This window comes from Akebia trifoliata, chromosome 11, assembly GCF_017979445.1.
Source record: "Akebia trifoliata isolate Shusen 1 chromosome 11, ASM1797944v1, whole genome shotgun sequence".
NCBI classification, from domain to species: Eukaryota; Viridiplantae; Streptophyta; class Magnoliopsida; order Ranunculales; family Lardizabalaceae; genus Akebia; species Akebia trifoliata.
The window spans coordinates 46,111,695-46,133,097 of NC_141385.1; the positions used below are offsets into that span (position 1 = coordinate 46,111,695).

General features: G+C 34.1%; 1 protein-coding gene across 1 annotated transcript; it reads left to right on the plus strand.

The window, feature by feature from the left end:
* Nucleotides 1-7,318: 7,318 nt before the first annotated feature.
* On the plus strand, nt 7,319-9,020 carry LOC147392101 (transcription factor MYB15-like). The gene is made up of 3 exons (XM_086417413.1): nt 7,319-7,512; nt 7,761-7,890; nt 8,017-9,020. Exons 1-3 carry the CDS (start codon nt 7,377-7,379, stop codon nt 8,486-8,488), a joined length of 738 nt encoding a protein of 245 aa, XP_086273539.1. The 5' UTR covers nt 7,319-7,376; the 3' UTR covers nt 8,489-9,020.
* The last annotated feature ends 12,383 nt before the right edge of the window (nt 9,021-21,403 follow it).

Below are 21,403 nucleotides of genomic sequence, written 5' to 3' on the forward strand. Positions count from 1 at the left end.
TTGGTTAATACATTTATTATATGAATGGAAATGAGTTTGACAGTCCAAATCACTATGTAAAAATAAAGGGTAAAATCAACACCAAATTCCTTCGATTCTTCTTAGTTTTAGTCAAATTCGTCAGACCTTGGTGTTGAATTTTTCCATTTCTTCACATAGTGAATGTCAGGATCTACCGAAGAATCTTCGTGATCTGGAGAATGTGAATCTTGATAACTATCTAATTGGATAGAACTTGTAATAATAGTCCACCATGGCACACCATACTAAATAATAGGAAAAAAAGGTAGGGAAAATTATTTAAGGGACCCTAATATCAGGTTTTGTTGATAAATTCCCCTAATTGTTTGGTGGAAATTAATATTCTAACGAGAAAACTTTTCTTTCTAAATACCTTCTTACTTAAAAGAAAAGTGTAGTAATATACTCAAGATAGCCTTTCTCACCTCTTTTATCTTACTTGAGTATTCAATGGTGGTTGCAATCCATTCAAGCAATTTACGACAACGAATGACAAATGCAGAATGGCATGTTAATAATTTCAAGGATTTAAATGTAACATTTAATCTATTCCATTGATTTGTTACAACGAATGATGAATATAAAAAAAATATACTCGTGACTTTGAAGATTTTGTTATTTGTCTTCATGATTGTTGACAAGTGTCAAATTATCCATATTTTGTCACTTATTTTCATGGTATATATTCAGTTTTTTCTCTATAAAAGTTCGATTCTTCACGTAAGAAATCATCTCATCATTAAATAATTGCATTGCACATTTTTATTGAATTATCATAGATTTTTGCATGCAATTACAATCAAATTCAAAATTTACTAATTTATATGTGTTTATTTTGTATGATAATTAACACAGTGAGGAAATAATAAATAAAAAAATACAAAAATCATCAATTTCTTCGAGAGTAATATAGGTGATATGGACTTCTACACAACGTTCATAAAATGAGCATAACTTTTTTATTTCAATGTCAAAATTGAGCAAATTCGGATTCATTTGAAAATTAACAAATACATTTACAAGTTTTAAGAGGAGACCGAGATCATAAAATGTAAGCTAATGTGAGATATTTGAATTTAAATTTATTCTTCGATCATGGCGTGGTTGGATTGGACTGTGGCACAATGACTATGAGCTTGGTCTTTGAAACTTGGACTTGGCGCCTTTGAGTTTCTTTAAATTAAATGTAAAGTCTTAAGACCTCGTAATGAATAATACTCAAATGGATCCTAAGCCAAAAACCAATGACTTAGTCCAGGTCTAAATTAAAGCTTAAAACCAAGTTTTATTTAACTTTCAAAACCCTTTTACTTTAGTCATACCTAAATTTTCTTATCATTCTCCACTTTGCTTAAGTTTTTAATCAATTATCTACCTCTAAATCCTATACATGCCTCCAATTCCTTACCTTGGAGTTACACCATGACACCTTAACTAAGTCATTTAATTTCATTTCTCTCCTCCCTCTTCTTCTTTATATTTTTTGAGAGTTTGTCTTCTTGTAAATGGTAGATAGGTTAGGTAGTTAGTTTAATTTTGTAAACAAGAAAAATGAAGGTCTCGACAATGTTATAGCACAAGAACGAATTAATCAAAGCTTTATTTTTTTCAATTCTATTTTTTTTTTTTTTTCCTTTTCTTTTAATTTTACATTGAAGTTACAATAATCAGTTAGACTCTTCCCATCTAGGGAATTGAGCAAGTCGTTAGAAAATGTAGTAATTAGCCAAGTATTAAATATATGTTCCAAAAATAAGCCTTGAAGATTAATAGGTTTCACTTCGTATACCTTGATAGTTAATTTATTTAAATATAATTTTCTTTATTTTTCATTACAATTCATTATCCACCATCATCAAATTAAGTCCCCTTATGATAGATGCTTGATATAATGGAAAATCCTTGAAAATTATCACATATTAAGGGAAGGGAACCTTGGACTATCGGACTTTGGACTTAAAACCTATATTTCAGATTAAGATCCGTTAATACAGTATTAATCTGAGTAATCAAGAACATAAAATTTAAACGAACCTAACTATTAACTTGTCTTATGACGGATTCAATTCTCCTAGACTTCTAACTTGCTTGTAAATAAATCATAAATAATCTAGCATTGGTGCTTTACAATGTGAAAAAACCTATATTTGACAGTCCAAGGCTATTGAATTTCATAAAATTTGACGGATTAAGTTTTTTTTTTTTTCGTCGTCAAATTTTTTTTCTTCGACGGATTGACTATCAAATTATTGGAGGATTGAAGACATTTGAAGGTCAAAGCTGTCAAATCTAAGGAATATAACAAATTTGACAGCCTTGGGCCATTGAAATTCAATTTCTATATTTTGTAGGCCTTGGCCTGTCGAATTTTCCAATTTTCACGTAGTGTTTGCAACTAATAAACTTCTTCAAACTATGTTATCTCACTCGGTTATCCTAAAGAAAATGTTCGATCTGGAATTGTTGTCTATAGATGCAATTTCTTGCACTACGTTAGGATACCTCTTGAAGTCTTTTATCTCGGTGGGATCTGTAATAGGACCACTCTGACGATCAAGTTAGAATTAATGCCGAGTTATTAAAAGGTTCTCAGAGTTGAATTTTTATAACCTTTGTCATGAATTGCATCCGAGTATTTATAAGAATCCTGAATGAGGGTTTCACCAAGATATTCTCAATGATCTAGCTGAAGTGGTTAACCTACTTTCTGGCTTGTCAGCGGCAGGAGTTGCTGCAATTGCCCTGACAGGTTTGAGGTAGGTACAAACGATCTGTCAAAGTACGGGTTGTTACGTCTCGTCCTATCAATGGTGATGTTGTCGTGTCTATCACGTAAACATCACGTGTTCCAAGCTAGTTCCGTCCCAGCTCTATACTACGGTAGATCTTACTTGACTCGGTGGGTTAGCACTAATTCTACTGGGAGCCATGTGTCGATAGCTCCGAGAATTGCCTTCCACAGTAACCATCCAACCAAGCAACCTTATTGAAGTGGGGGGTGCCTTTCATAATTGGAAACGATGACCTATGTCCCCCTATCAAGGATAAGACCATTATCGATTAGTTAGCTGTATAAGATCAACTAAATATTCTAGAAGAATTGACTTAGTACAAAGTACAATCCAATACCAAAATATATAAGGAGAAGATTAAAGATCAACTAGGATTCAAATTAGAGGTGGAATGGAGTTCTCAACCCAATGGGATAGTGTTTGGTCACCACTATCCTAATATAATTGGAAAACCACTATCACAAGAAAACCCAATCCTAAAATAAAATCCCATAACAGGTTCCAAAAGTGAAACTTATCCTAACCATTAGATTAAAGTCAATCCAACGACTATGATAAGAGACACATAATTCTCATTTTTTGTGGTGGAAAAAAAATTTACATGTAAACAAGATGGAATGCTATTGTCACCTACATTTTTTTTGTTTGGTTCATTTCTTCATGGCCGATTAACACAATGGTTTTCGGTGATTCTAATTTCACTTATTTTAGATCTGTTACCAGAAGTATAAGACTTGCATGTAAACAAGATGGGATGCTCGCTAGTTTTCACTTAGGATCCGACACATTGACACCCCAAAACTCAAGTATGTGAAAACTCAAAAGCACCTTTTAAATAATATTTTGCTTATTAACATGTCAAAAGTAGGGAGCATATCTTTCATTGTATATTTAATTTTTTATTTTTCCTTATGCCACCTTTTAGGATTTTTGGATGGTTGGGGGCATGAAATCAACAAGACTGCAAAATCAATTTTACTTTTAGTTTTAAATTTAGGAGTTTAGTACCTGTCCAATTTCAAAGTTTTTACCAGTTCAAAAAAGATGAGATTTTTTTTTAAAAATTTTAAAATCTGATTTAGGTCGTTTAACCCAAAGAGGGTTAATGTATTATTTGTGAGTCGTGATCCAAAGTCGGTGTCCTATTCCAATAGCGACATGGTCTTTTTTACAAGGCATGTTTTGGTTGGTTATTAAATATATCACACTACGTGTAAGTAGATATGAGTCACAACCTATGGTGTCTACGTGGCATGAGTTTAATGGAGATTAAACACATTGTGTAGGATGTGATTAGAAAAGTGGCATGATTAGGAGTCCAATGTGTTTTAAACTCCAACCAAATATAGGTGGAGCCAGTGAGGAAATTTTTTCTTGGGTGAGTTTAGATACCCTTGCATTTACGTTTCAATTTGAGATACCCTCTATTTTTCAACTAATAACATTCCCCATTTGACCATGTTGCCTCCCCACTCCCTCTTCTCCCTCCAATTTTTACCACCGCCCCCTTGGATTTTTAACATGATTAGACACCTTTTTACACTTTGGTGAATATTCGAAATACCCCCACTTTTACTATCAAATTGATGCCTATTTTTCTTTTCCACGCAGAAAGAAAGGGATCTAAATATCCTCTTTTCAACTTGGAACCAACCCCCCCGCCCCCCCCCCCCCCCCTCCCTCTTCCCAAGTAAAATTAGCATCTTCAAGAAGTTCAACCCATACACAAAATTAATTTTAATTTATTTGATTCTATCTTATTATATGTTATCTTAATCCCTTATATAAAAAATTAAGAATTTTCAATTAAAAATCCTAATATCTTTAATTTTAAAAATCCTATCTTGTTCTTTAGATTAGAAGGTTAAAAACTAGCTTATAAATGTCACCCAAGAGATTAAGAAAACTAATATTGGGAAGATACTAAATTCGAAAGGTTTTTTGTTTCATATTGTAGAGGTAAGGAATTCAAATAAAATATCTATTAGATAAGATTGTCGTAAGGGGCATGGAGGCAGTTTGTGGATGTGTCATGTTGTTTTGACTTGGGCCTTCTTTCATATATATATATATATATAGGGTAGCGTTATTTGGCCAACAGTTTGGCAAACACATTTTTCAAAACATGGGTTAGAGGTATTGAAATGGGCAGATTTTTGGTGAGGATGATCTCTACGGTGAGGAGATCATCCTCATAAAAAATCAGCCCATTCCAAAACTTCTAATCCCATCAAAAATGATTTACAAAAAATGGACGGTTCACGATTTTTCAACTTGTAAACTGGGGCTAGAAGTTTTGGAATGAGCTGATTTTTGGTGAGGATGATCTCCTCACCATAGAGATCATCCTCACCAAAAATCAGCCCATTCCAAGACCTCTAACCCATGTTTTGAAAAAGTGTTTGCCAAACTGTTAGCCAAATAACGGGACCCATATATATATATATATATATTAATGAGAAATGACATAAATACCCTTTTTTTTAACATTTACAAGAAAATCTTGGGTCCTGCAATCAAACGCATGCCACATAGGCGCCAGAAGCCGTTCCTATTATTTAAGAACATGTCACTGTATGTGATCCTGTAGAAAACCGGTTAGTTAGCTGTCCCATTACTAGATCCTTATTACAATTGTCTTTCCTCAAGGTGGCGCTTTCTTGACTTGGAAAAAATGTTACAAGAAAAGCACGCTACAGAAGATATGGTTGTCAAAAGTCATTTTTCTGATGGAAAATGCTTGCCTTGCCTTCGACTAACACGCAATGTGAAAATAGAACTGATAGGATTGATCATGATAGAAGCTTCTGTTTTACCTCTTTATCTGAGTCCTTCTGTGTACTTATGTATTATCAGAAACCACGTGTCTGTCAATGAAAGGAAATTAATGAGTTTGGGATGATAGTCAAAGCAACGTGATCCACATGCATGTACTCGTAAGAAAACAAACGAGTCACACCCATAATTAACATTCTATTAATTATACTTACCATCAAAAGCGACCAATCATTCAAAATCGCGTGCATCATGACCGTTGGAAATCTCAAATGGGACTCATCAAATGATAGATCCCATTCACCTTAAGAAATCTGGATCAGGGTCAAGTCTATGTAGACTGCCTTTATGGTCTACCATGTCTTCCATGAACTAGATGGTCTGAAAGGGTTATAAAGCTACACGTGATATTCAAAGTAGACTAGTAGAAATAGGACTGAATAGGTGTGAAGCCTTTTAGTAATCTTTAATATAAAAATATAAAAAAATGATATTTTTTTAATCTTCTTTATTAAATTATAGGTTAGACACGTAAAGGTATTCATTAAATTACAATGTGTTTTTATCTTATATGGACACAAATGTTTGGAATGGACTGATTTTTTGTGAGGATGATGTCTATGATGAGAAGATAATCCTTGTAAAAAATCAATCTATTCTAAAACTGCTAATCCCATGTTTACAAGTTAAAGAATCCTGGACCATCCATTTTTGATAGGATTAGAAGTTTTGGAATGAGGTTTTTTTTTTTTTTTTTTTGACGTATCTCTATATACCTCCCTAGATAATGAGAAATTTTTTTTATTTAGTTAAATAAATATAGATTGCAACTTCTTAGAAACACCCTCCCCATAAGACTAATTAATTATTGTTTTGGCCTACCTGGCTTTCATTATAAGGGTCAAGGTCCAAATTTCAAGGAGAACTGTATACAAAATGAAAAGAATAATTTATCAAAACGGTAGAGTTTTCGAAATTAATTTCGAAAATGGTACACTGTAGCAATTAATTCAGAAAACGATAAATTTATCGTTTTCGGAATTAATATTTTTTATCAAAACGGTAAAAACAGTAAAATATTTTTTTATACCGAAAATACCCTTTTTTTGTTTTACATATATATTTATAATTTTAACCTTAAAAAAATGAAAATCTAACTAAAAATATTCACTCTCTTTCAGTAATCTAACAATAATATGTATTTATAATTTTTTTTTTACCGAAATCAATTTTATTTTCGTAATTTCAGTTAAAAAATAAAAAAGGGTATTTTCGGTAAAAAAAATACATTTTACTGTTTTTACCGTTTTGATAAAAAAAATTAATTTCGAAAATGGTAAATTTACCATTTTTGAAATTAATTGCTACAGTGTATCGTTTTCGAAATCAACCGAAATGTTGTGCATGTTTTGGTAAATCTGCCAAATGAAAATTCCTTGAGGGACTTTGTCATTCGCTTTCACAATGCTTTGATGTGATGGTTATGAGCTCACACCTCCTAGTGTGAAACGATGTTTCCTTAGCACAGCTCATAAATTGCCGGTGGAATGGTGGATGTTGTAAATCAAATAATAAAATAGAACAAAAATAATAATAAAAAGAAATAAACCCTTTTCCAAGTCCATGTGCGTATAAGTACCATTTTCCAATATTAAATATCACTTTCGAGAAACATATTAACGACATTTCTGGATGTGCTTCTAGTATAAATATCAGTCTGAGGTTTTACTGCAGCTCAAAAGCTTTTGACAATTTTTGAAATCAAGAGAGAAGGGTCTCTCCTTAGAGATGGTGAGGAAAACTGCCCGCTTTGAGAAAACAGGTTTGAAGAGAGGGTCATGGAGTCTTGAAGAAGATGCGAAGTTGACTGCTTACATTATGAAACATGGCCATTGGAACTGGAGAGAGCTTCCCAAATTTGCTGGTACAAATACATATTTCAAGCCTAAACTTCATCAATAGGAAGACATATTTAACAAGAATTTCACTTATGACTACTCTTTAATTATTCTTGAATTTGAGTAAATTCTATCTTAGATAAATAAATTTGATGTATTATGTATTCCTTGGAACATAATCACGCCAGTCTTTTTTTTTTTTTTAGACTACCCCACATTTTTCATCACAATAGTTGGAAAAATAGTCAGTTTAAGTCTTGATTTCTATATGCAGGTTTATCAAGATGTGGGAAGAGTTGCAGACTCCGATGGAAGAATTACCTACGGCCTGATATCAAGCGAGGGAACTTTAGTAAAGAAGAAGAAGGAACCATCATCAACTTACATGAATCGCTCGGTAATAGGTATATATTAATTAATTGATCTAGGCTTCTTAGAAATAACTTTTACAAAGCTATCGAAGAAGAACTACTTGGAATCCTATATAAAATTTTCTTATAAAATTGCATGATTTGTTGTTTCTTGAGCAGATGGTCTGCCATTGCAGCAAAATTACCAGGAAGAACGGATAATGATATAAAGAATCACTGGCACACCTACTTAAAGAAACACTTGAAACAAAATCAGGTTGCGTTAGAGGAAGAAAAATCGAATTCGATCGAGGTAACCAAATGGGAAGCTGAATGGGAGAGTGGATCAGAGTCCAATATGTTTCTCCTCAAAGATAAAACACACCCAAATTTGGAAAGCTCATGCTCCTCATCTAGCATGGATTCAGCTATAACTTGGAAGGACAAGGTTACTGATTTAAACACCAATTCAACGGAAACACTTGTACAACTCGATACAAGTTTCTGGACTGAACCGTTTATAGAAGGAGATTCATTCATCCAAGAGAATTTTATAGAAACCTTGTATCCATTTGATTTCTACAACAATGAGTACTGCACAGATTATTGTTTCAACCAATTGATGCCAGTAGAAACCTGGGAATTCTACTAAATGATGCAATGATCATTAAGCCCACTTTCTTGGTGGAATCATGTAGACTGCATTCTTCGTGAAGAGCGCCAGTTTTCACAGTCGAGGCAGAGTGAAGGGATTAATTAAGGTTGCTTTGGTTTGAAATTAGTAGAGAAACTTGGTTACACTAAACCTCAATTAATACATCTTTTGCTTACTTAGCAACTAAAAAAAAAAAAAGGCAATCGCTGCTGGTGTATCTCATCAGAGTATGGCAAGCACTGGTAGAATGATATATATGTATTTTTTTTCAGGGGATATCAAGGGTATACAGAATACTCTTTTTGTTTTTCTTTTGTGTGTGTGTGTGTGTGTGTGTGGGTAATCAAGCATGTATTTGTACTAAATAAGAGAAATTACATTAGCCTAGGGTTTGGGAGATTCAATTGATCACCCACAAACGCCTTAGGAGCGAAGAAAGGAAAATCAGAAACATTATGAAAAATAAGCGTATACATCAGCTGTACTATTAGCTTCCCTGTAAACGTGTCTAATGCCCCATTCTATTTGATCCAAAATCTCCAAAACCTTGAAGAAGATAAACTCGAGATGCCATGGGAGATTTCCACCCTTGGCTGCATCAACTAACAACATCGAATCAGATTCGATAATAATTTTTGACCATTGCATGAAAGATAATTTCAGCCCAAAAAGTAGAGCGTTAAACTCCACAAAATTATTTATTCCCTCACCGAGAAAACAATAACCAGTCTTAACTAACTCTCCTTCATTGTCCCTTAAGATACATTTTGCCCCCACCTTTCCAGGATTCCGTATGCTTGAATCATCACTGTTCAATTTTAACCTACCCAATGATGGCTTAACCTAATTCAATGCTGCAAAAGATGATGGAGATGATTTGTGATTATGAAGAAAACTTAGTTCAGTAATCCACTTCTGTAGTCTCTTTAGAATGTCATCCTTGGAGCATTTTTTTCCCTCAAATGTCGCAGCATTATGAGCCAACCATAGTTCCCATAGCTGTAGCCAAGGAACCATTTTAGAGATTCAACTAGAAGAGTTCTTGCAAGCTTGAATCACAAAAGAAACCAGCCCTCCTCTAGGGTTTGGCAATTCATAGATTTTAGTCCATAAATCTTTGGTGAAAACACAGTTGAAGAATAAATGGTGGATTTCTTCTTCATGAACTTTACAAAAAAAGCATTGAGAAGGACCACAAAATCCCCATTTTCTCCTAATGAATCAACTAGGCATGCTAAATGCATCACTTTCCAACTAAAAATCAGAATTTTTGTTGGGCATTTAGAGTTCTAAACAAGTTGCCATTTAGAATGGTTTATACCTTTAGATCTGATACAATTCCATGCTATATGTTTTGTGAATCTGTCGTTTGTGGTTGGAATCCAAATCGCCTTATCTATTCTCCCCCGATCCACCTCTATATTCTTGCAAAATTGAGCAACCTCCAAGCCGTGAAGAGCTTCAATTTTTTCAAAATTCCAAATACGGTTATTCCACACATCACTCAACATAGATAAATTTTGTACGTTCGGAAACACTTCCACCAAAGCACCCTGAACCCTCTAGTTGTGATATATAAACAATATTTTAGATCCGGTCCCCACTATGAATTTGGAATTCTGCAATAACGCGGGCATAACCTTAACCATTGATTTCCAAATTGGAGATGATTTTTTATCAGTCCTTAGATTGTAGAAGCTTTTCTCCTTCATGTACTTGCCTTTAATGAATTCCGACCAAAGCTCACTCTCTGTTAACAATTTTCAACATAGTTTAATCATGCCTAATTTATGTGTTATATTTTAAAGTTAATTTTCTAGAAGTCTTATTTTATTTTAAGGATTGTAGTGAAGGTACTTATGTAATTTTGTATTGACCCCACTTCACATATGTGGTTAGCACATGTCACTTTCTCTCTCTTCTCTACCTCATTACCTTTTCCCATGTACGTTTCTAGAATCTCCACCTTTATGGATGAACCCCATTACCATCAATTATCTCTATTTTCCATGCAACCAACCTTAATTTCTAATATATTTTCGCTTTCCATCTTGAATCCTTTAGAAAACTTCTTGAACAAACAATCTAACATGCTAGAAACTTCCTCCACCACCTATATATATGGGAAGTCACATTTATAATTAAGTCATTGATAGCCCTTGAGAAGAGAGAAAGTGAGTAAGATACCATCAATACTCCAAATTTCATACCTTATATAAGTGGAAGTCCTATTTCCAACTTGTAAAGTTTCTTTTGAATTAACTTAGTAATGCTCTGAAATTTTGGATTCTATCTTTCTCCACAGTCTGAATCTCTTCTAGCTGTAGAAAACGCAAACCTTGGGTTTAGCAACTTTTGCCCACTGTGCAAGATGCATTTTATTTTTACCTTCACTGTTCCTCCAAAGAAAATTAGCAAAGAGACAAATGAACTCTTTGAGGTATGCCTCGTAATTCTTTTTGTGTGTGTGTGGCTGGCTTGCTTGATAAGCAAATAAAAAAGAAAAATTTACCAAAACGTGATTAGCTTTTGAGGAAATTTTGATTCTGGCTCACTGTTCATTTTAATTTCCAAAACACGAAGTGCAAGTTCACAGGTTTTACAATGTCACTACTTTATATATATATGGTGGGGTTCCGTAGGCACATAAAGCTACTCATAAAGCTACAACGTTTTTGTCTTATATGGTTAAAAAGGTTCGGAATGGACTGATTTTTTGTGAGGATGATCTCTGTGGTGAGAGGATCATCTTTGAAAAAAATCATTCCATTCCAAAACTTCTAACCCCATCAAAAGTTATTTACAAAAATTGGATGGTTTAAAATTTTTCAACTTGTAAACATGGGGCTAAAAGTTTCATAATAGGCTGATTTTTGGCAAGGATGATCTACTCACCATAGAGATCATCCTCACAAAAAATCAGCCCATTCCAAACATTTTTACCCATATAAGACAAAACACGTTGTAGCTTTATGAGTAGCTTTATATGTATACGGATCCTGATCCATGTATATATATATATATATAATTTTTTTTCCTTCAAAGAGACAATTTGGTTGGTTATAAAAGTGACGATCTTGTAGGTTCACTACAAAGTAACGAGATCTTCACTATATAAACCAGCGAGATTGTCACTTTGAAAAAAAAAATTATCAGTAAGATCATCACTTTGAAAAACCTGCTATCTCGCACTTCATGTTTTGGGAATTAAAATGAACAGTGAGATGGAATCTGAATTTCGTCAATGGTAATCTACCCAATAAAAAATAATAAAAGAGGGATGAATCAAAATAATGACCTAAATACCAGCACAAGATTCTACCATGTAACTCATTGAATATGACTCCCTCTTGCATAGAATATTCAGGAATGCACGAGCGAGAGCCATGAAAGTAATATCATTATGGATTAGAAAATCATGATGTGACCCCATCTTTGCAACGTTTTTATATGCCAAAGTCATGCAAGATCAAGATCATGATCATATAACAAACCATGAAATTGTTTAGAAGTGTGCATCTACAACTCAAATCATCTATCATTGACTTAACTGCTCAGTTTTATATTTCGGCACAAAACTAATTTTTTTAAATTAAAGTGCCACTTATTTTACATGTCACCAGTGTCAATTACCTTGATTATTGATGTATTTGGGAGCTTCATGTTGAATTCAAGATAGTCTTCCTTTAAATGAGCTAATACTATCAGCATTGTTAATCTTGAACAATCGCATAAAACTCCACTTTACAAGGAGAATACTTTCAATCCCCCCGTAAAACTCCACATTTTAACGTCCTTCGCTTTTATATTGGAAAGGTTTAAGGCGGCTTCTTTATTGGGTAATCTCCTCAAATCAATTCCTTTCGATTGCAATATGGGTTATATTTGAATTTCTCATAATAAGGCAATTTCAAAGGTTGTGCAAGTCAAGTCTTTTTCTGTATTAGAGAGATTGCTTGCTATCAATTCTGTAAAGGAAATTCAGTTGCCGTGCTCTAGCTTCTAACTCGATTGATACAAGATTTACCTGTAATTTAATTTTTCTTGATCAATGGATGAGTTACTCTTTGTAGCCTGAAGAAAGTTAGTGGATGATAAATGGACTTCTGGGGATTTGAATCATGTAAATTAGGGGCTTGCCCCTTGTAACACCTTTATCCTATATTTCTTTTTTCTTTTTTATATAAACTATTTCCAGGAGGTTACATCAAATAAAAAAAATATGGATATATAAGTATAAGGTAGTTTTATAGTTATCCTAACTACCCTAAGTACTATTAATCTAATCAAAATCTAAGAGCATCCCCAATGACGTCTTAAATTTTGGTGAATTTGGAATTGTCTCCCATTAAAGCTCTTTAAGGCAAGTGTCATATTGTCTCTCAAAAATGGAATATACTAAAAGCAGTGTTATATTTAGACAATCTCAAAATTTTGAATTAATCTTTTTGTCAAATTGTCATCCAAAATATAAAAATAATTATTTTTTAATTTTTTTTACTAAATTATCATAAAAAATAAACCAATAGCATTTTTTTAGGTGAAGTATTGAGGAGTCACGTGTCAAATATGGCATTTTTTTTCACTTTATTATTTCAAAAAATTGAAATTAAACGAGACAATTATAACATTATCATTGAAGATGCTCTAAGATATAATAATACAGCTGATTATAGTAATATATGGCCAACAAGTACATACTACATAGATCTGTTGAAGACCCTTAAAATAAGTACAATGCTGCTCCTACACTCCCTATAGTTAGATTGCAAGTGAATGTCACGAGTTCTTTGCATGCCACATGGCATTTCTTTTATCCTATAAATTCTTGATTCATCCCTTGGTGAACCTTTTAAATAGGTTATTTTAACCATAGAATTGAAGCCTTTTACCTCCTAAGCTTGGAAACACCTGTGGGGAAGCTGAGAAAGTCTGTGATTAAAAACCAAGTCTTTTTTAATACAATTGGATAAATGTTTAAAAATTGTGTGATTACATACAAATTGAAACAGACTCCGAACTATTGGTAAAAGGGATTGACTAGTGGAACTTCCCTTTGGTTCTTAAGCATCTAATTGCAAGAAGTTGGGTATTGCTGAAATATATTGAATGGGATATCAAACATGTCTTCAGGGAGGAAAACAATGTATGTAATGCTCCAAACCATCAAACTAATTACATGTCCCATTTGTCCTCACTCCCTCACCACTCTCCCCATTTGCCCCCCCCCCCCCCCCCCCCCCCCCCCCCCCCTCAATTTTTTGACAATGCATTGTCTCTTGATCAGATTTTCTCATCTACTAATTGGAAATGACCTAAATATGTTATTCTTCAACGTCTAACTAAAAACCTTTGAATTGCTCCCTAAAACCATCTATCTTCAAGTTCTTCAACTATACAACTAACCATAGTTTGCCCCCACTATTAGAAAATCCTAGCCCCACCCTTGGACCCTAATATGCATGGAAATGGGACGGACTTCCCAACCTTCCAACAGTTCATAAATAATTCTCGTGATATGTACATGGTGTGTCTCGAAAACCATCTAGTGGAACTGTGGGAGGGTCCCAACTCGCAGTGCAGTCCTCCACAATACTTATTTGAGTCTTCTTTAGAAAGAAGGGGTTGTATACTGACGTTGACCTCGATCAACTTGATGAGAGAGAGTAGAATATGATAAGACGGTCAAAAGCACGAGAAACATAGTTCCCACTTTGCTTTCCTTAATTGTTTCTTCTAATTCACTTTTGTCAAAACAATCCCTATAGAAAGTAGTGACCACAAAGAACAATGTGAATTCTGAGGTGTGGGTCTTATTTTTGACTTGACGTTGACGTTGACTTCATATTTCTATCTTTCTATCTTTCTGGATGCTTAATAGTCGACCAATGTTGAATAAAATATGTACATGTGATGCACGGTTTAGATTGTATTTGACATGTGTATGCGATTCACAACATATTCCACCCCTGTAGTTGAAAAGCCAAAAAATTTACATCAAGAGCCATCACTCTCTAAATTTTGAGGTGGGACTCGTTAATTTGAAAATAAATATTTTTGCAGACCCAACGAAAGAATACGGCTACTATACTATAAGCTGATAATTTAACACAAGACTGTATGTATGTATGGATCAGGCTACTTTGACTCGTGAAATAACAAATGATCCTGATCATGTAAGCAAAACATCCAAAGATTGGGATTTTACGAGCATCTAATAACACATATCTCAATAATATTTATCGAGAATAATTTTCGATTATCAGATTTTGTGTTTACATAGTCAAGATTGTGTATCCATTTAATCATCCCACTATCCCTTGGACATGTGGTGTGATTTTGAGAGTTGCTATTAGCACTCCAACTTTTACTTATTACACCCAATTAAAAGTAAAGAAAATAAGTGAATGGTTGAGATCTCTTGCATTTTTTTTTTTTTGCTAGATTTCTTTTTTTTATATATTTTTGTTGAGGTTTGGGAATTTACACGAGCCTAATCATAATTGTAAACAACTCTACTCAAATTGTTTGAATGAGTATTATAATGTTGAGAGTATAATTTGAGCCAAATCTTTGTAATGTTTAAAGAATGTGTTTTAACTTTTAATCTTTAATTGGGTTTTGATAAATAATTTAAGAACTTAGGGTGTAATAAATAAAATTTGGGCTGCCAATAGCAACTCCTGGGATTTTACTATATGCTTGGGTTGGACTTTTCTACTCCCAATCATAGTTAAGGCTCTCCATCAAATAGATGGTTAAGTTAAGATAAAAACCAGTGTTTTGAAAATTGGACTGGATCAATGGCTGAAGCAGGTTCGACTGAAAATTTTAAAAATGTTGATTCAATTCATGAGAAATCGATAAATGGTGTAGAACCGACGGTTGTTTAAACTGAAGGTTCAACCGCACAAACTGGTTGTTCTACCAGACCAAAATTTGTGTTCCTGCATCCATGGTAAAAAATTAGTGATTTATATTTCATATGCAACTTTTATGCCAAAAATTGGTTAATACAAGCGGTCGGATCATCAGTCAGGTTTTCAAAACACATTTCCTAGAGATCTGTGCTGCTTTCTATGAATAATATAATTTTATATTTGTCTTTTATGAATTAATACAAAAAATTTTAAATTTACATTAATCTTGAAAATCCTTAGTATTTCAAGACCTCTCCCTTTTTTAAAAGAGGCCTTGATCACAATGGCCAACACTAGTTGGTTTACCATTTCATCGATTTGTTTAATAAGAAAATCTCAACCAAGGAATAGGGCTAGTGTTTTCCTCTTGAATAATTATAGAATCTAGCAGAAGACAAGAATGATGATTTTCTTACCACCCCTAACGTGACATGTGTTAAGATTGTAGATTTTTTTTCTCGCGATACACAATTACACACATATTTATTGGGATGTACAGTGGTGTATAATTCTAACTCATGTCACGGAAAGAAATGTACAGGGGCGTGTGTCAGAGGGGGTGTGAGAAAATGACAACTCAAGACAAATCTTGAAGTTTATGATGCAAATTTAGAGGAGTCAACAGTCTTAGGGTATGTTTGATTGCATGGAAAGTGACTTTCCATGAAATTTGAAATCAATGGAAAAATAGTTGTGGAAAATAGGTAGGGTTGGAAAATCAGATTCCATTGTTTGATTTTACTTGGATAAAATCATAAAAAAAAATATGAGAAAAAAAAAGATGAGGAGGAAGAGGGAGGGGGGAGGATGTGGCGGCGGTGGTAGTAGCGACGGTGAGGGTGATGGCGACGGAGGAGATGGCGGTGGAGGCAACGACCATGGTGGCAACGACAGCGACGGTGGAGGTAAGTGAGGAAAAAGATGGGAGAACGTGGTAGTGATGGTGGCGACGGAGGTAAGGGAGGAAGAAGATGATGAGGAAAATGGGGGGAGAACATGGTGATGATGGTGGTGGCGAAGAAGGTGAGAGAGAGAGAGAGAGAAGGTGACCAGAGATGACGATGACGAAGACGGAGACGACGGCGAGGTTAGTGTAATGGTGGTGGTGGTGGTAAAAAAGAAGAAGATATGAGTGGAGAAGAATTGGGGATAGAAAATATGGGTGGGAAAGTGAAATCTATGTTTTGGTGGACTTTTTGATTGGGGTGGAAAATGAATTTCCATTTTCATGTGCAATTAAACACTTGAAAAATGTCATTTTCCACCATATTTTCCATGTGCAATCAAACATACCCTTACTGTATACTTTCTGACTTCAATGGCTAGTGAGTATATGGTGAAGTTTATCTTCTGAGTGATGTGATATGAGTAAAATGAGTCTTATTTGTAAGGCTCAACGTGAATATCATGTACAAAGGTCCATACATATCATGATCCTTGCTCATTATGTTTAAAATTCAATGTCCTTTACAATAGTACTGAAGAAAATGTTGAACTGACTTCCTTTGATAATATGCTGGCGTGGTAATTTATAGAAAATCATAGATTTTTTTCTTTCTATAAAAAATCTATGATTCTCATATGTACTGCCATGTCAACTTAGTATTGAGTGCAGTGTTGAGGGAAGTCAGTTTAGATCCACTCTATTGGTAAGCGTATTAGAAATGGAAGCGCGGCTGAATTAGTCAGAAAATTAATTCATTGGATAGTCAAATTTGGAGCCCAAAATTGTAATGTAAAGATATCAATGAGTCTCTCTATTTCATATTTTATTTATCTATATAAATAAATCTTTTTTTACTTAGAAGAAGAAAAAACATTGACTGAATTACTCAATCACCACAACTTAAGGGTTGGAAAACTGATACAGAATATCAGGTGTATTTACCTTGAGCATTTTGATTGAAAATCAAATTAATTAATAAATTCTAGCCATGGTTATCTTTAGATCTGCACTCGAAGGGTCCACCAAAATGTTTGATGAAAAATTACTCTTATCCTAATTTTTATAAATCAGCCTTAAGATTGATTATTGCAAGTGGCCCAACACACCCAAATTTGGAAAGCTCAAGCTCAGAACCTCCTCATCCTGTATGAAATCAATTATAACTTGGAAGACAAGGTCACAAATTGGAATAGTATTTCAACATAAACACTTATAGAACCCAATACAAATTTTTGGACCACGCCATTTATAGTGGGAGATTCATTCGCGCAAGAGAATTTTATAGAAACCTTGTATCCATTTGATTTTTGTAAATGCAAAAACTTGCATTGCCTAGAGATTTGCAATAATATCTCATGATCTCCACTTGTTGTGCCTCGATTTCCACTCCTCATTTCTTTGGGTGTGTTTACAACACCACCTCTCCGACACCCAAATCAGAATCTTAATACAAAAAGTAATCTAAAGTTTAGAGGGAGAGAATCGCATACCTTTTAATGTTTATATTCATGTATTTATAAATGTAAAACTCTAGGATCCCTTTTGATCATCTTTCCAATTGTGCCATTATTTATTCTAATAGTTTGTTTTGATTAAGAATGTGTCTAATTCAGATTTTGTTTTTATTCATTCATTTTATTTGGGGATTTTTCCTATATTAGAAAACTTCTACATTTGGCTTTGCCACATCTTTGATTTTTAGGAGTTCCGACTAATTGAACTGTCCTACCATATGTCTTTAACCCAATATTCTCCCAACTAATCGAAATCCAAACCCATATTTGGTTTACGACCGAGCTGCCTAACTTACCATTGGACAAGTTGGCTTGGATCTATGTTTAATCTGAATCCCTAAATACCATGTGTCACCCCTCGGTACCCAACGGAAAATATCCTCCATAATTTTTATAACAATGGGCGCAATTTGAAAAAAATGAGAAAATTTGAAATACACCATAAAAGAGAACTCTTAAAGAGAAATTTCATTAAGTCGAAGATGTCTTTGCATTGCAGTTACAGTCCTTTTTATAGGAAAAAAGTTTCATTCCTACTAAAACACGAACATGACCAAAAATAAGAAAATACTAAAAATAGCAAAAACAAACTAAGCTTGAAAATAGATAGACTAAACGGTAGAAATGTGGTGGAACTGACGGACCGTGATTCTGACTCCTTGGATGATTCAACTCCTGGGCTCGTCCAGTTCCATGAACCCACACGAGTCGATGATTTCTACTAGTGTCTCCTTCTACTTGGACTTTTGGCCATCCAAGAGCTCCATGAATTCTTCTGCTACTTGTCCTACATCAACGATGACCGCATGGACTATTGTTTCAACAAATGGATGCCAGTAGAGCTGTGGGAATTGTAGTACAGTTGCACTTTTCTGCTGGAACGTAGGCTTTGCTCTTCATTCCCAATTTTCACAGTTGGGGAAGAATGGAGGGATTGAAATCAGGTTGGTTTGGCATTATAAGAGAAAGTGGATTACAACGATTGTCTCTCTTTACAATAGTAAGCATGAATGTAGTATTGGCCTGTGAAATTGCAATCCAAAAAAGTGTATTAGATAAGATGCATTGTAGTAATACTCTATTAATCCCACAGACAAACTTTCACAAATCTTGAAATAATGCATAAGGAGAATAATTTGCACTTTCTCTTCTTTTTTATTGTTTTCGGTACAATACCACAATAATAGCAACTAAGCTATAGAAAATAGTTGGAAGGAAAAAATTTCAAAAATGAAAAATCGCAAGGACCAAATTGATTTATCGATTGACCGGCTAAATACATGGATCTTATATTCCCTTAAGTTAGAAATGGTTCATGCAAAGAGAAATGCAAGAAGTTGGACCTACAACCTACTCAAAAATGAATCTCAATCGGCCCCACTCATTAGAAATACAAACAAAAGAAGAAAAAAAAAAAAGGAGAGAAATTAAGGACAAACCCTACATCGATAAATCTCTGACAGTCAGTTTATTGTGATGCAATTCTTCACACCTAATAAAATATTTGATGTACTAAAGTTATTAATCATTAATCAATTTATTTGATGTACTCATAAATTGCTATACTTAATTTAAATTCTAAATAAAAATGTGATGCTATTCTATTCACTAATATTTTTCAATTATAAAAAAATGAGTCATGGCGTCGGAGTAACATTAAAATTGACATCAATTATCACAATGCTGATGTGGAGGTGCACACATAGACATAGATGCTTTTCACTCCTATCTTCTTGATGAAATCATTTATGATTCCATACATACATCCACATCAACAATGTGAAAATCAATGTCAATTTTGATCAGCGTCAACCAAGCCTGCCAGCCCATACCAAGTCACAGGTCAAGTTTGGGCTTTAATTTTGCAAGCAAGCCCGACCCATTAGTGTGTTGACCTGACCAAGCCCGGCCCAGCTATACCAATTTGCACCCCTGCATATGTAGGTCATAAAGTCTCAAATCAAATAATAAAGGGTATTTTTTTTTTTTCACAAAATTGTATTTTTAAGAATGAAAATTTTGAAGTTCAATTCTTGAAAGTTGATATGATAATGAGAGTTAATTTCAACCCAAACGTCTGATTGCTTATGAGAACACTGACTCTAGAACTTTTTCAATTTTTATTTTTCCTAAATAAGCAGAGTATTGTATTAAAAAGAACAACAGGGACGAGTCCCTTAATTTACAACTTGAGAAAAACTGGCAGACCCAATTGATCACCCCCCAATAGCACTTCTTTCCAATGAGAGGAAAAGATAAAACACTTGCAGAATCAGTTGTAGTACAACTCTGGATGCTGAATTGTGCTAATGCACGCAAGACGTGGTGGACTTCCCAAGTGATACAAGAGAGAAAACCTCTAATTTTCCTTAGACAAGGCTGAAGGTGCCAAGGGCAAGAACCTCCTTTCAAGGAATTTATCAAAAGGAGCGAATCTGATTCAATGGATACTTTTGCATTTGAGACATCAAAACTATGTCAATTTAGACTATGCTTGGAGTGGGTGACAAGAGTTGAATAAAATGCGGAAAAGAAATGAGAGAAACAGATTTTGGAGAGAATTGATTTGTGAGAATCAAAAATATATTATTTCTTTCCTTCATACCCTTTATATATACACACATTCACACACTGTTTTGTTGAGTCAAAACAGAATAACTAACCTTCTAACAATCTAACTGTTTTGATCTAACCAACTAACTAAAAAGATGTTATTACAGAACTGTTTACAAGTTAAACAAATTAACAGAAAACTTCTTGAAGCTTCCTAGCTGTCCTCCAACTGTATTGTGTCCTCCAGCTGTGATGCTTAGCTGCGTAATACCCCCCCTCAAGATGAATATATGTTTAATAGATTCATCTTGGAAATGAGATACTCAAAAGGTGCTTTGCCAAGTGGTTTTGTAAAAATATCAGCAATTTGATGCTCAGTGTCAATATGCATAGTACGAATTAATCCTTGCAAAATTTTATCTCGAATGAGATGACAATCTATCTCGATGTGTTTGGTTCGTTCGTGGAAGACAGGATTAGCTGCTATATGCAAAGCTGCTTTGCTATCACAAAAGAGAAGAGCTGGCTGATTATCAAACACCTTAAAATCTTTGAGTAAAGCAAATAGCCATGTTAATTCACAAGAAGTGGAAGCCATGGATCTGTATTCAGCTTCGGCAGAAGACCTTGAAACTGTATGCTGCTTCTTGGATTTCCAAGATATAAGGGACTCCCCCAAGAAAACACAAAAACCAGTGACAGACCTTCTTGAATCAGGACATCCCGCCCAATCACTATCACAAAAAGCTTTCAATCTAAAATCAGATTGAGATGGATAAAAAAGTCCCTGACCAGGATTAGTCTTTAGATACCGAAGAACACGGTGGGCAGCATCTAAATGTGGTTGCCTTGGAGCATCCATGAATTGACTCAATATCTGAATAGCATAAGCTATATCTGGTCTTGTAATTGTTAAATAAATAAGACGACCAATTAGTCTTCTGTATTGAGTTGGATCAGAGAGTAGATTACCTTCTTC